This window comes from Apaloderma vittatum, unplaced genomic scaffold (assembly GCF_000703405.1).
Source record: "Apaloderma vittatum isolate BGI_N311 unplaced genomic scaffold, ASM70340v1 scaffold3273, whole genome shotgun sequence".
NCBI classification, from domain to species: Eukaryota; Metazoa; Chordata; class Aves; order Trogoniformes; family Trogonidae; genus Apaloderma; species Apaloderma vittatum.
Genome location: NW_009707381.1, coordinates 168,931 through 184,712, shown reverse-complemented (window position 1 = coordinate 184,712; position 15,782 = coordinate 168,931). Strand labels below are relative to the sequence as shown.

The following is a 15,782-nucleotide window of genomic DNA, read 5'->3' as shown; positions in this document are numbered from 1 at the left end:
CATCCGAAAGCTGCTGATTTTCCCGAGCTGTTAAGTACAACACGTAGCACTGGCCAGGCAGCCTTTTTTGGAGAGTAAAAGCCAGACCTGGGAACAAGCAGCTGTTTGGATGACGACTTTTGACGGCTCCTCTTTCACATCCCCACAGCGCCATTATTAACATACTATTGGCTTCTCATTCTCACAGCAATTATTCAGGTCTCGTATGTTTCTGTAACCCAACCATCCACTTTAAGGTAAAAAGAAAAAAAAACACACAACACAACAAACCACAAACCAAACTAGAAGAACTCTCCTCCCTCAGTTCAATCTCAGTTCAACCTTCACTGTCACTGAAGAGGCCACTGCTCCACTTCTGCTAGTAGTTCACCTCATTAGACCTTACAGCTTATCTGCAAACTTACCCTTTTTAGGGGATCTTTTATAAGACCAACTGGCACATTCGTTAAGATAAAATTTCTATGTAGAGCCAAATGACTAGAGTAAAACATACATTTTTACTGAATTAATTCTGATCCTGGAAGCAATGAATATTTCTATAACAAATGTGCATATATTTTCATATTAATAAAAAAATACAATAAATCTTTCCACCGCTTGAAGAGTTTATCCTTTTTTTTCTTCTTCCTTTTTTTTTTTTCTTTCCACATTTGCAGACAGCAGTCTTTGTAGCACTGTGCAAAGAACTCTGAGTGCTGTAGTGGTTTCAGGCTATCTTTGCAATCCTGTTCTAATTTAATAAGATTAATGACAGAAAATTAGTCAAGACAAGCGTTTGCCTGTTCCATTTACCCTGCTGTAGTATAGGCGGGAAGTGTTTCCCCCAAGTACTACTTAATTAGTAATAAGAAGAGAAAGTAAAAGAAAAAAAAGTGTAATCCTTACAGGGGAAAAATATTTGTAGCTCTGAGGCTTTCCTGTTAGTACAAAGGACTGAATTTGAATGATTCAGAGGACTATATAAATATAATTTGAAATTTCTCCCTTAAAAAGAAATGTCAGAAGAAACAAACCACACAAGGTAGATAAAACCTCTGTGTACACTTTACAGTCAGTTTTGGAGAGAGAATCAGTCTTATTGCAGCTGTACATTTCATTAGTTACAAAAATGTAGTAAAGTTTCTCTCTCTCTTATTTTGGCTAGAAGACATAGTCCTGACACGTGCTAATGACTGGCTGTAACAGAGTATTATGTTATCTTCTCGGAAAAACTTTTTAGGCTGTCCTGGATTTTCAGCTGCATAAGTTAATGTGAATTGTTAAGATGACAAAAACAAAAATTTTTTTTTAGTTGGTTAATGGAGCAGCCAGGACTGCTTTTCTTTCCTGTCCTCTACTGCAATATCAAGATGTGACAGCTTGGACTCCACTATGTTTGCAACTTTGCCTGCCAAAGCACAAACTAGAGATGGTTAAGAGCCCCTGCACATGCGCCCTGTGTTCTCAGATGCGCTCTGAGATCTGCCAGCTGCTGCTTGCCACCACATCCCTCCCGGTCACTTACTCCATCATTCCAGGAATTTTGAGAAGCGCATTGTGCAGCAACACTGGGAAGCTGTGCCAGCATGTAAGAGCAGTCAAAAGGGCTGCTGAACATCTCCTAGGTAAGTTTTTTGAGACAGCAAAACTTCACAAGACCTGCAACCCTGCAAAAAAACAAACCCAAACCTAACAAATCCCCCCCAAAACCAACACCTCAAACAACTCAACCAAACTTTGAGGAAGGGAGATAGGAAGAAAGCAGCCATCCTCACAGGAACTCATTTAACAATTCCATTCTGGCACGCTGGTTCTTAGGTGCCTCATAAATTGTAAAGAAACAGATCAATGGGACGCACCAGTGGGGTCCTGCAATGCTAAAAGGGAGGATTTTGCTGCCAGGTTTACTCCCTGAAGAAGATATATTCAAACTGGAGGAGGTGGGAGTAAAAAGCCCTTGGGGGTTTCAAAGAATGTGAGAGGTTACCAGCTGGCCGGCCGAGGATCCACAGAGGGTAAGGACAGAGAGTGTGCGTGCTGCAAGAGCATGGGCTGAGCTGACACCTAGAAAAATTATGAAGGTTCTTAACAAAACTTTCCAAATCCTGAGAAATATTTTACATCTAGTGCAATTTGAAAAATGAACCAAGGCTATGGGATGAGTAGTGGGTCTGTTGTGACACTACTCTCACCTTGGGAGCAGGGGGAACCAACGGCTGGTTTATCTGGTTGGACTGTACCTCAAATCAGCAGAATTACATCACTGCCAAAATGATCAGCAACAAAATTATCATTCACACCGAAAACATCCCCTCGGTCCCCATATGTATGACTTGTAAATGGCTTAAGGAATCAATAACTTACACACAGTGAAAAGAAAAATTCAGAAGAGCTATGGGGATTAATATACCAAGCCCCATTTCTAAAGTAATTTAGGTTCCTAAAAATCCACAGCACCAGATGTCATGTGTATTTGTACACAATTTCTGAAAATTAATTTTATTTATTAGTAAAAAAAACCCCAACAAACAACTATGCCTTTGTACGCACAAAATAACCCTCTTGTCCTACTTCTTCTCTTGGAGTCATATCGCAAAGTCTCTCTGAGAGAGGAACTTGTGCCTGACTGATTCAATCCAAACACTGACTGTAGTAATCGCCAACATAAATGATTGACAGTCCACCATATGGAGCATATAGGTGAGCAAGAAATTGAACAAACGGGACAGAAAATTTTGTGTGTTAGGACCAACTAAACCTAAAGTAAGCATTTAATATCCTCTCTGTAACAGAAGCTATTAATAAAAGTACTTTATTTGTGTAATTGTTGTTCGTCTGTTAAGTTTTTCTCAAGGGTTTAATTTTGTGTGTGTAAAATACATTCTGATGTGTCAGTCTTGGGAAATGCCAAGACTTCTTAGGCCAACAACAAAGCAGGGAGTTTAATTTTAAACTAATCGATATATTTATTGACATCAAGAGAAACTACAGTCTTGAGAACATCTGCAAATTAAGACATTCAGCTAAGTACTGACTTGTACATTTCAGTTCCTAATTTTAAGTAATCTTTTTTTTTTTTTAAAAAAAAAGCTTTCACTAAACATTCATTCTTGCCTTTGCAAACAACACTAGACAGAGACAAAATCACAACAATTGTTTTATGAAGCGACTGAGTCCACAAGGTATTTATACCAATGCTTACTGTGAGAATTAGCTTATAAACACAAGAAGCAGTAGTACAGAAAAAGGAGAAAAAATAAGAAAAGCAAAGCAATTACCAGAGCTCCTCTCCTACCTCCCCTTTACCCTGTCAAACCTCACTACTGTTAAGCCATATGGGAAAAAATGCGATCATACGGGGACATCTTGCTATCAAGAGATACTAAAAATACAGAGAAACTTATTCCCCAAACTGAGTTTTCTTCTGGAAGTTGATGCCAAAAATTGAAACCAGACTAAAAACTCATTGAGGAGAAAATGTTATTACCTCCCCAGCCACCCACTGGCTGTTCAAATAATATTGTATATATCTGTGCACTTCTGCATATTTATTGAATTTGTCAAGTTTTTGTTCCCAAGTAAAACTTATTGGCCCTGTCAAAAGTTCACCAGCTGCACAAGTGACTTTGATGGCCTGAGGAGCAGCCCTGGCTCTAGCGTCATGGAAGAGCCTGTGGCTTTCCTCTCCCTTTTCCAGCTGAGATCGGTATGTTGATGCATGGGGCCCAGAGAAGATACAGAAGGAGGGAAATTGAAAAAATAATAAACAATAAAAATATAAATTACAGAGAGCACTCACCAAGCCATCCTGGTTTTATTATAGGGCCTTGAGAAGGAATTTTGTATTTTCAATCAAACTATGTGGAATATGCATTGTAAACATTCTGCACCCACTGTTCAACATTTTTATGGCTTAGTCGGAGGAGAGCTAATAGGAATGAAGAGCGGGTTGCTGTATAACCCTTGTGGTGTGGCTGATGGGCTGTCACATGGAGAGAACAAGGTTGGCAGGTGTTACCTCTTGAGATGGCAGAGACTGTGGGGATCTGAGGGCACAAAATAGAGAATTGGGCAGACAAACCCTTTTTGCGGCAGGGCGATGAATAGCACCCCAGCACTAACATCTTCAGAGGGGTGTCTGTCCCCCAAGGTGAGGAGTGAATGGCAGAACAGGGAATGAAGTTTTGGAGTAAAGAATTAAGATACATCCACCTACAGTTTTTTCTTATGATCTAGAGGGCAACAGAAGACATAGCTGCTGTGGCAAACATTGATGCCCGGAAGGTCTCACATGTTACAAAATTAGAAAGCAAGGGGAAGAAAACAAAAGATTGGAGAGAACCAATACGCTGAAACACAGCAAATGCTAGAAGTGTTCAACCTGTGGCTGCAGCCTCACGTTCGTACTTACACGATGGTCTTCCCAATGTGTTTAAATGACTTCTCCACAAATTCACGGACGCTATGGACCTCCCCAGTGGCTATGACAAAGTCCTCGGGCTCATCCGTTTGCAACATCAGCCACATGGCCTGTGGAAAGACAAACACAGTCAGATTCAGTGCACGCACAAGTGGCCTCTTTGGTACATAATATTACATTACTGCATCTTTGATTTGGAAATAACTACACATGCACGCACATACTCCAAGCTGGAGAAATTAGCACTTTCCTAACATGGTGGCTATTAACCAGCTCAGTGCAACTCTGAAAAGAGTTCTATTATTTCTTATGACAGAAAGCAATGCTGTATTTGATTTTCAATTTGTTTCACAGCAGGGATTTCTGCAGAGGAGACTTTAATATGTTTACTTTTGAACACTGAGACTTCTTTTAGTGCTCAAGAGCATGGATTCATTTGCTTGAAACACTGCATGAATTGACATAGATACGGGAAAAAGATCCAGAGTGCTGTTTTCTGTCTGCTATAGAAGGATGTCAAACACATTGAATCATGAAAACATGTATACTTTGGGCTCCTTTCTTCTGTCACACTTATTTTGGTTAATTTAGACTAAGTTAGGATTTTAATTGTGCAATTAAAAAGGTAACTAAGAATAGTCAGAGGTGTATTTGACCAAATTAATCTGTTTTTTCATGCTGAATATGTGCTAAATGTTACATATTAAAGCATTGCAGCAGAAACTTTTTCTTCTGACATAGGAACACAGAAAACACTAGTAGAAAAGTAAGACAACTATTAACATCGCTTTTAGGGAGCCGTTTTTGCAGGGACGAAAATCACAATAGGTTTTGAAGTGAAACTTCATGGGTTTGTCATCACATTTGCATTTCAGGGGAGCAAGTTTACTTCCCACAGCACCGTCTTTCACAGACTCCCCTCCCACAAACAAGTAAGGATGGATGAGCACCACCCTCAGAGGGCTGACCAGCTAAGCCAGCATGAAAGCAGAAAAGCAGATGGAAAAAGAGGCACACAATGACACGTGTGACTTGTCTGAGGGATCACGACAGGTACATTTCAGTTTTCTGATGTACAAGCTGCTGCTCTAGTGACTGGACTATTTGACTGCCTAGGAGCTGTAGGTGGACAGAATAATTATTCTTTCAGATCAATCAAAATGATGTAAACACTTCATTTCCTTTGGAGAGGAAAAGGGAATACCTGTATGCCATGATCCTCATTTAATAAATAACCAGAAAAGGAAAACAAAATAATTCAACTTTCTCTCCATATGGTAAAAAGGACTGTCATCTTCTCACAGCGTAAGCCACAATGCTATTTGCATTGACCTCTTCACATCAGCTTTAAAGAAAACAACTTTAGTAGGTCCCTTGATGGTAGTGGATACTCTGCAAATCAGATTAATAAAAGCTTTGGGACAGCTCAGTTTCTCTTGGTAAATACCACCTGAAAAATTCAATTTCCCCCCCCACCCATTCTTAATAAATCAGTGTCCAGCATAGCAAAGCAATAGATTCCACTTAAATGGTCCTATTTGCAAGTAATTTTTCTTCCCAGTTATTATTTTACGCATCTTCCAAAGTTTTGACAAGATTTTATTAACATGTTCCTTTTGAACCTTTTTGCTTCTTGAATGTGTGTGGAAGGCTGGGTTTTGGGCAACTGCTGTGTAAGTCCTTGACATGAATTGTGCTTTAGGGATATGACCTGCTGGGCAGGACAATGGCAGCAACTTTATTTTTCCTTTCCAGAGTTGAAGATCCTAGCCAATGACGCAGAAATACCCGACTGGCTGATGAAACTCCTCTCGTGGGGAGGAGATGTCTTAACTTGTATCTCTCATCTGAGCTTTCTTGGAACATTGGGCTTTCCCTGCTGATTTGAGAGGTCACCGTAAATCAACAACTCCTGTTTCTTTGTGACAGGGCAAGCTTGCAGGATTTACAGCAGTAGCAGCTTCGCAGAAAGGTAAAAGGAATATCTAAAATAAGTAATTGATAGTTCTGGTTCTCCTAGCTTAATGCCTGTTTTCACAGACCTTCAGCTTTCATTAAGCAGTCCAGCTGAACACAACAGGCTTCCTCATATGAGAAGGCACTATTTGAGTGAGTAAGGATTCTCAGGATGAGACAGTGTTAGAATTTATAGCAGTTTCCCTCCTCACTTTAGGGGATGTTTGCTGTACATAATAAATTCAAGGTCTTGCCATTTTCCTTTGAAACGTACAGCGTGCTGTAGTGTCAGCTACACCTGACAGAGATGTAACAACCACACCTCACTTGTTGGTAAAAATCACCACCCACTCCCAAATGCCATGTAGGTTGACTGACTATGCAATATTAGCATGAGGGCCTACTATTTACTAAGTAATTTGTAAAGTAGTGTTAATATGTCTAAGTAGAAGCAGGATCAGATTTATGATAATTTTTTGCTATCCCTCCACTTGTAAACACCTCAGTATTGTAATTCACTGGGCACAACTTCAGTGCAGGTTCTTATGCTGAGACATTCAACAATCCAGTGAGTATTTAAAGTATTTGCACATTAATTTTATGTATTAATATGAAATAGCATTGGAAGTTTGTTCTAAAGAAGAATGTTGTAAAGCATGCACTACATTGAAGGAGACAGCTAGAAAATACTAACAAAAACCCCAGCCTTTGACAATTGGTCCCACCAAGTTTTATACATTTGGATGTATCAACCCTTGTCCACCATTTCAAAAGAGCAGGCAAACACTGCCTTCGATATTTAACTTAAACTGCAGTAAATTTCTACAGGACCAGCTTAGCAATAATCAAGCCATGCAGATAGAATTGCTAAAAGCAATTTTTGCCTCAACTCCTACTAGGAAAGAATGTTTAGATTAATGATTACTTGATAATCTATCACTGCTGGTTCTTTTATTTTTCCTGGCATTCACAATTGTTGGCACTTAGAGTTGCCTCAATCAAATCAGGTATGAAAAAAATGAACATGCTAAAAATTACAAACAAAGTAAGGCGATAGTTCTGTTTTGCTTCGAGGAAGGCGACCAAATGCTGTTGCTCTGAATAGGTCTGCATGAATAGCCTGTAAAAAAACACAGAGGCAAGCCAGAAGATAGAAAAATCCTCGAATAAGCTCCGCATTCATATCTTCATTTCCACAGGTACAGCCCGTGAAGACCAATGAGAAATCTGGTACAAGCAGTAGCTATATGCTTTCCATACAGCATACGCCAGGAATGTGCTTCCCCCCACATCAGACTAATAAAGGCCCTTGACCTATCGATTTCTAGGCATTTCCTTTAAGAGTTCATATTGTACCAGACTCTGGGCTGAGAATGAGAGGAAAGGGGGAGATACAGCTCCAGGTTTATTTGTCATTACTGAATAGCTTACTGGTTTTAACAGAGGGGAAAAGCTGTGTTTAAATTTCCACTGAAAGTAATTAATGGTTATTGACTGGCAAATGAAGAACAGGTGACACTCTGAATTAGAAGATAAATGATCTCATGTTCTAGCGTGATAATGGGTCAGTAATTGCTACAAAGCCTCAGCCTAGTGCGTCCCATCATAATGCTAGATCATGTCCAGAACACAAAGGCCTCTGTGTGAGAGGTATTCAGCCGTTCACCTCCCGATACAGCTGCAGCAGAGTGATTTGCTCCATTTATTCTCTGATGGACTGCACAACTGAGGCAAAAGTTCAGCCATTCTCACCTTCCTGTTCACATGCTGAACCACATGACCCATGACATGGCCGAACTGGGATGAAAACATTGCCCAGCTTTGGCTCTTGGCTATCTTTTAACCATCGCAAGGTCATATATTTTAGGAATTTTTCTGGTCCAGGACCAGAGAATCGTGGATTTTCCTGTCTTTCTTTGTAAAGGCTTTTATGGATGGGCTGACAACAAGTAAAGAATTTACTTGTGTTCATTTCTACCACCCTCTCCCTAATTTTTTCCTCGATCCAGTTAATAAAATGTGGGCAAAAGTTGAAAAGAAGGAGGAAACCACTATGGAAATAATTTGGGCTTCAGCTATTAGAATAAGACTGTTCCTTTAATGGCAAATATAACAAAACGTATTTTTCGTATTTGAACTCTCTTTGGCTCTGGTCTAGTGACTCACAAAGTCTAAAGGCAATACTATATCATTTACATATAAAGACAGAAACCTAACCAGAGAGAGATACATAGCAAGTGGATACACTTTTATGATTATGTAGACTAGGATATCTGTTCTGCATGCCTGAACTACAGCCTCTGCCAAAATCCGTTTGCTTTCATCTTTTCCCTCTTCCCTTTTCTGTATATAAACCCCTGCCAGTAGTAAGCACCATTTTCAGGCAACATATCCAAAACATGAGCCAGTCTTTTCCCTGCCCGAATTTCTTTGCTTACATAGTATTTGCACCTGGGCTAGTGAAGAGAAAAATCCAGGCTGGATTAACACAACTGTACAGGTACATTCTGTGCATGCCACTGCCATTATGGTTGTGATGCGTCTGCATGTCTCAAGCATCTGCAGTATGTTGTAGATGTGTTTCACCATTAACTTCCAGTCCAGCATCCCAGTGAAAAGACATTTATTAACTGGGCTGTCATCCATGGATAACAAAAACTCAGTAGCTGAGGTTATGTTTAACTCTATATGTTTGACACTTTTCTTTCCCTGTCTGCTCTAGCGCTGTATATTGTTAAAACGAGCTTGTAACCAGGCATTTGCCTATTTAAGAGAAAAAAGAAACACAAATCCAACTTCCTGAGACTTAAAAGTACAGCAGATGATTTCTGCTCTAGAAATAAAAGATGATTTGTCAAGAGAATGAGTAAAGCCTTTTCTTATGCCTCATCCAATGCAAGACCCAAACCAGATATGACTGAACAGACACATCATGTTCCTGTTGGCACTAATTACTTGTGCCCTGCACTGCTACATAGCATTTTTCACAAGCCCTATACTGTAAAAAAAATTAAAATCGTCTGCACATGTTTCTAGATATCACGCAGAAAACTTCTGACTTCTTTGTATTTGTCACACGCACATGAAAAAAATCAAACCAAATCAGTAATGTTTACTTTAGGCGATGGAGCAGATAGTTGTAGCCTGATGCAGGGGGCGTTGTCGGTGTGTTTCAGAGACAAAGAAGCAGAGACTGGTAAATGTCTAGCTCTACTTACTTATCACTTGTGGAGGGCATGGGTTACCTCAAGGCTGTCAACAATTAAGGAGCAATTTCTGACTAAGTCAGAAAACATTACCACCCAGAGACACCCAGGAGTACATTATCACCATTTATAGAAATTCTGTCTTTACAGTATTCCATACTCTATTGTCTAGAAGTGGGCAGAAGAATTCAGTGGGTTGGACGTGGTACTCTCCAGTGATCCCAAACCTAGCTATCCTGCTGGGGTCACCACTGAGAAGGAGAATTAAGCATTTTGGGCCAAAGCATGACTGAGCCTTTACAGGGACATGGCAGTGAATGAGAACCTTCTCCCCATGTGGCAAGCACAAAGGCCTGGCACGACTGCTGTTCCTACATGCATCACAAGGGACTGTTCCCTCTGTGCCACAAAAGACGGGACTATTGTATCACCTCATTCTTTGTATTGTCCCAACTCAGTTGCACTGGCATGGAAAGAAGCTGCTCGGCATCTCCTGCACTGCGTGACGTGGGCAGATGTCATGCCCACGCACTTCCTGACTGACTGGATGTGAAGCAGTTCCAGATGCCATCACTCCTGACACAACCCAGCTGACTGGCTGTGGTTTCTCAAGCTGCTGCAGAAATGACCACAATTGATTCCTGAGAAAAGTGAGGCTGGGGATGTCAGCTCAGAGGACTGAACCCAAACTGAAGGGAAGGAAGAAGAGGTGCTACCGTAGCTGAGTCACTCACATCTGATTGACTTCTGTTATTGTCAAAAGCGTAGGTGTGTACTGGGTGTACCCAATAGGCATGAGAGTGTGTTAAATAAGGAGATTATATAAAGAGGCAGCAATACACACCTATAATACACAACAGTGGGGGAGAAAAATCTCCTTACATGTTCTGCACACAACAGGGGCATAACACACATGGCCGAAAAACACTAACGAAACTCACATGCAGCAAAAAGTCTTGTGATCAGAGTAAAGTATAAGCTGCCTCTGCCTGAAAGGCAACACAAAAGCACTGGGCATGATCCCATGCTCTCTGCCACCATGAGAGTTAGGTCTAAGTAATGACTACTGCTTTAGTACTGGCTTCTGACGATGTTATAAGGCAATACAAGCACGGCAGAGATGCTCTTGCCAAAGAAAACCACAGGGATGTGCTGCCAGGCACGCTGATACTCCGAAGAAGCCAGTGACAGCTGGAATACAGTAGTGCGTATAATCAATGTATTCCTATCCATTTTTTTTCCCCTAAAATACAACCCTTCGTACTCAGTTACTTAAAAACTAAGGGTGCCCACCCAAGAAGCAAGAACCTTATTACGCTGTTGGAGTTTGTATTTGAAAGGCAAACTGAAGTTCACAAGCGAGGTCACTGTCTATTATTGCAAGAGGAGTGACACTTTTCACAAGCTCAACCCTCTTGCAAAACCTACAGCAAAAGAGGAACTGTCCAAGAAGTGCCGGACACATGCCTCTTTCCTGAAGAGTCATCATCCTCTTTTTTCAGATCACCAGAAAATCACAGCATTCATGCAAGCTCTGTTGCTCCAGCAACCTCCCCATTTATGGAAAAACCTTTCTGAACACCATTTAAGTATCTATCAGATCTGATCAGTTTAAATACATTTTGATATGCTTCTTCCTTTACAGTGTAATGCTGAACATAAGGTCTCCAATGTCTGTGTACAAAGCTTTTCCTTTAGCGCTGTCCCTTCTGCTCACGCAGAGGAGACATTGAGTACCTCTGACACGGCAGCTGCTTCCATTCAGAAGAGTGACGTTTGCAAACCATAGACAGTGACATCAGTGGCAGAAAAGGTATAAAAAGAGAACAGATTTGACATGAAAACGTTTTCCTGTATGAGGAAAATCATGTTATTTGATAAAAAACAACAGAAAATTTAACGTAAGAATCCCAAGAAAGTAAACAAACAGCAAAAATCACTTTTACTGATACACGTATGAAGGGTATAGGTAGAGAGATAATATGCCATGGCTCATTTTATAAACTTTCTCACAGATTTTCAAAGTTATAGTTGATGAGTTGCCACAGAAGCAATCTGAAGAGTGCTTGCTGATTTAGTCAAATCTTATGGTATGGCTGTAGATGTGAACTTGTTCAGATCCATGATTTCTTTTTTTTCTTTGAAGTCAAAAAGAGTACAGTTGATATATTTAAGGATAATAATCCAACAATTATAAAGTTACTAAGATAATAAAATACCTGATAATCTTTGTGGAACATCTCGAATGAAAACAATATCAATGTCTTCTGAAACAAAGGGCCTCACATCTGTAGGAAATTTTTTAAGAGTGTCTAACTTTCTCTTGTAAGCAGATAGGCCAATTGTTTTACAGATCTCAGGGAGAACTCATGAAACTTTAGAGGGCAGTTTTATTAATAAAACCCACAAAAATTATAATCCAGATAAACCTTAAAGGTCAACCTTTCCTGTTAATGCAGCATTATTTTTCTCACATGCACCTCAGCTGAACACAAAGTTCTCATTGTGTTATCAAAAACTCGATTATCACTTTTTTTTTTCCCTTGTGACAGTGAGTGTCAAAATATTGTTCTTTCAATACATGGAAGTATTTGTACACAGTTTTATAATTGATCTTGAGTTGCTAGCTGGAGGCAAAAAAGAAACAGTAAAGCTGTTTGCTGGGAAACCTCACCAACAATGAAAATTAATATAGTCCTTTTTCCCTGCCAAAAAAAATTGAACAGATTTTTAGGTCCACAATGGTTTGTTTATACTTCAGATGGTTAAATTGGAAGCGACACATGTGACACAAAGTAATTTAAATGAAAAGATACAGAAAGGATGAATATATGCTCTGTTTCTTTTGTTTTCATTTTGGAGGATATTGTCTCAATTGCTAACAAAGGAGTGCCTTAAATTCTGTTTAAGGAGAAAGAAATTTCAAGCTAAATAGAGAAAAAAACTGAATTACAGAAAGTACGTGTGAGTTTTAATCACTCAGATTGGTATTACCTAGCCTTTACTATAGAACAAATACATGTTTTCCAGGCTCCACCTAGCAGAAAGATATTTGACCCCCTTTCCCCTCCCTTTCTTCTTTTTTTTTTCCTCTCTTCCCCTTCCAGAACTAATTCTCTCTGCTATTTTTATATGAACAAAAGACAAAATACCTCTTCGCAAAGAAGCAGGCTCCCATTTGACAGCATTACTCACTGCTAAAGTAAAGGGTTGTACCCAGGTTGCGGTGAGGGCAGAGGAGCCTTAGGGCTCCGTGCCAGGAGGGACTGGTTGGGGCCAGGATCTAACCACGAGAAAACAGACTAGGCTTTCAAGTCAAGCACCGGCACGTTTACCTGGAGCAACACGATCAGCCCCAAAATAATGAACCCAATGTAGATATTGATCGCAAAATGTTTACAGTGCAACATTCGGCTATAAAAAGATCCCGGTTCATGCTTCCGACACCTGCTTGCCTCTGATTTCTTTCCCAGATTGCTCAGACGCTTAAGAGCTCAGTGCAGGCTGACGTGGTCCTTTGGATGGGGACCGGAGGAGCAGTGTGATCTACGGATCAAAACTACTGCTGCTCTCCACACAATCAGAAATGCTGTCATCTACACTGTGATTCAGGCAATTACATTCTCCCTCCAAATCTTCCTTTCCTCCCACGTGTGAACACTCCCTCTTCAGCTCGCTGCCTTCTCCACGCAGGGTTTGTAGGTCTGCAGGGATCTGCCCAGCGTCTATCCAGAAAAGGGACTTGACTGAAGTTAAACCACTAATAGTACTACAAAAAAAGTGCTAAGAGCAGCAGAGAGCTGTCAGATGGGCTCAGAGATAATGAATGTTTATACATGTTTGAGGGCATAATTGGGAAGGAAGAAGAGCAAGCCTTTAAGACAGTAAACGTAACAAAGCAAGAGCAGCGAGATAAAGTTTATGAACAGTGCTATTCTTTTCTAAAGAAATACAGGGAGATAGAGTGAGTTAATAACATAAAATTAAACTGAACTCTATTTTATAATTAACATTCCCCCCTCCCAAATATCCAGAATTCTTGCTTCATGCTTTTGAACACTAATGCATTTTATCCTCATTCTGCTACTAGTTTCCAAACAATGTTACACTCCTAAAACAATTGGCTTGAAATGTTAATTTACTCATCCTGAGGAGAACATTTACTGTTCACTGGGTTCTTATAAAATCAGAGTTATCCTTGTCTGAATAATGTGTATAAATAAAGAACATGCTTTAACATATAATTGAAACTTCATCTGCTGATTTTATTCCAGCTTTCAGTCCACTGGAGTTGAAAAAAGAAAGATTTTCACCACTAAGTCATTGTTATTCATGAGGCAGTGGTAAAAATGCACGCCAAGCACTGTGTTACTAACTATAAAAAGCAAGAAACCACCTGAAAAAGTATCAAGATGCTAAAGCATTCTCATCCTGGTTCCATGGAAGTTTTCTTTTCCTTTACCAGAAGATTCCAGGTGACAACATTTTGGAATTTGATGCTAAATTCTCTCGGCTGAGTACAGACAGAGACAAGAGCACAACTTTGATGCCTCGGGGATATGGTAATGCAATACAGAGGGATTTATTTTCTTTTTTATTTTTACCTCATGTCACAAGTTCAATTTTAGGCCAACAGTACCCAAAACCGCCACCATGTGATCCAGCCGCTTATGCAAAGAGTCTGGTGGTTTCAACCCAAGCCCAAGGACAGAGGAATCCGCCTCGCAGACCCGCTGCGTTACTGTTGCTCTGACCAAGCTCCCATGTGCTCAGGGTCAGATACCAGCCCACGGTCTGTGCCACCTCAAACTGGGGCATGGGAATTTCAGCTAGAACAAGTCAATGGTAAAATGATCCCAGAAACCAAAGGATGTATTTTAGAAGTCTGGCCGTGCGGCGCGGATGTGAAAAGGCAGCAGGAAGATTTCTTTCGAGCGTGCTCAAAAACACATTTGGAGGGCGTTTCGCATTGACCTTCCCTTGGCTTGTTCTGGTCATTCTGATTCCACCGTCATTAGCAATTACTGCTTCTGCAAGGGTGGTAAGTTGCACCGAATCCTAAGTCAGGGAAAGGGAAGGGTCTGCATTAAAACCATAGAATATGGCTGCTCTCCATGGGCTAGTGTCAAAATGGAATAGAAAATTTTATTCAGTTTGTTCCCAGCAATAAATACAGTCCTGGCATCCTGGATAAATCCTTCACATAACAGCATGTGTTCTTTTATGCACCCTGGGAGCGATTCTATTTAAAGCCATGGAATTGTGGGTGTGAGACTGTAAGCACATCCACTTACCCAAAACAAAATTAAAACCTGTCTTATATTAGAGTCAGGAGAGCTGTTATGAAAAATGCAAACCATATGAAGTTTTAAGTATACTTATGCTTTTTATCTGTCTCTGTGTAGCATATACAATTGACTTTCACTGCCTGAGATGAAGTGCTGACAAGTGTTTTACCATATTATTACAGAATACCCCAGTAGCATTATCACACTTCAACTTTCGCTTGCAATAAATCTCTGCTATGTGCACGTCAGAAGCCATCGCTCATATCGCATCCAGACAAAGCAAGGGCCCTCCCTCCCCAATGGACACAAATGAGACTCTGCACACACTAGGTATCCTGCCATCAAGGCTGGAATAACCCCTCCAGGCCAGACACCAGGAAAAACGTTCCCACAAGCATTACTTGGAAAGGGCCAGAGGTCTGTTTTCAGGCAAATAACAGTGGCATAGGCATGAGTCACCGCAGAACGCAACGGATTTATCACCACAACAACGTTATCATACCTTATATGCCAGCTTCCATCTGCAAGTCTCTTTTAATTATTTTTTTCTTCCTAGAGATTTATAACTTAATTGCTAAAATGTAGTTCACATGAACAGCATTCTCTGCTCTGTATATATTTTTCTAATAGCTATACCATAAACCATGTTCTTAATTGCCTGAGTCCAGCTTTAGGGTCCAGCCCGTTTACTGGTTGCAGTTTGGTCAAAGCAAATGACGAGCAGATGCCACCTCTCGTGTCCCAATCGCAGCGGTGACAACGACTCTCTTTGTGACCTTGACTAAAGCATTTAATTGTGCCTCCTAGATTTTTCTGACGGTGAAGCTTGAATGATAGTATTTATGCAACTAGAGCGCTTAAGAAAGTTAAAGGTACCACAGACATTTTGTGAGGAAGTGTATTATTTGTCATAGATTTAGATGCCTTTGTCTG

At 40.3% G+C, this 15,782-nt stretch overlaps 1 protein-coding gene across 1 annotated transcript in view; it reads right to left on the bottom strand.

The window, feature by feature from the left end:
- GMDS (GDP-mannose 4,6-dehydratase) overlaps positions 1–15,782 on the bottom strand; it is a gene marked incomplete at its 5' end in the record, with an annotated part of 255,886 nt that overhangs the window by 77,907 nt on the left and 162,197 nt on the right. The window contains one exon of the mRNA XM_009866162.1: positions 4,391–4,509. Coding sequence (XP_009864464.1) covers positions 4,391–4,509 — 119 coding nt within the window. The remainder of the gene's footprint in view (positions 1–4,390; positions 4,510–15,782) is intronic.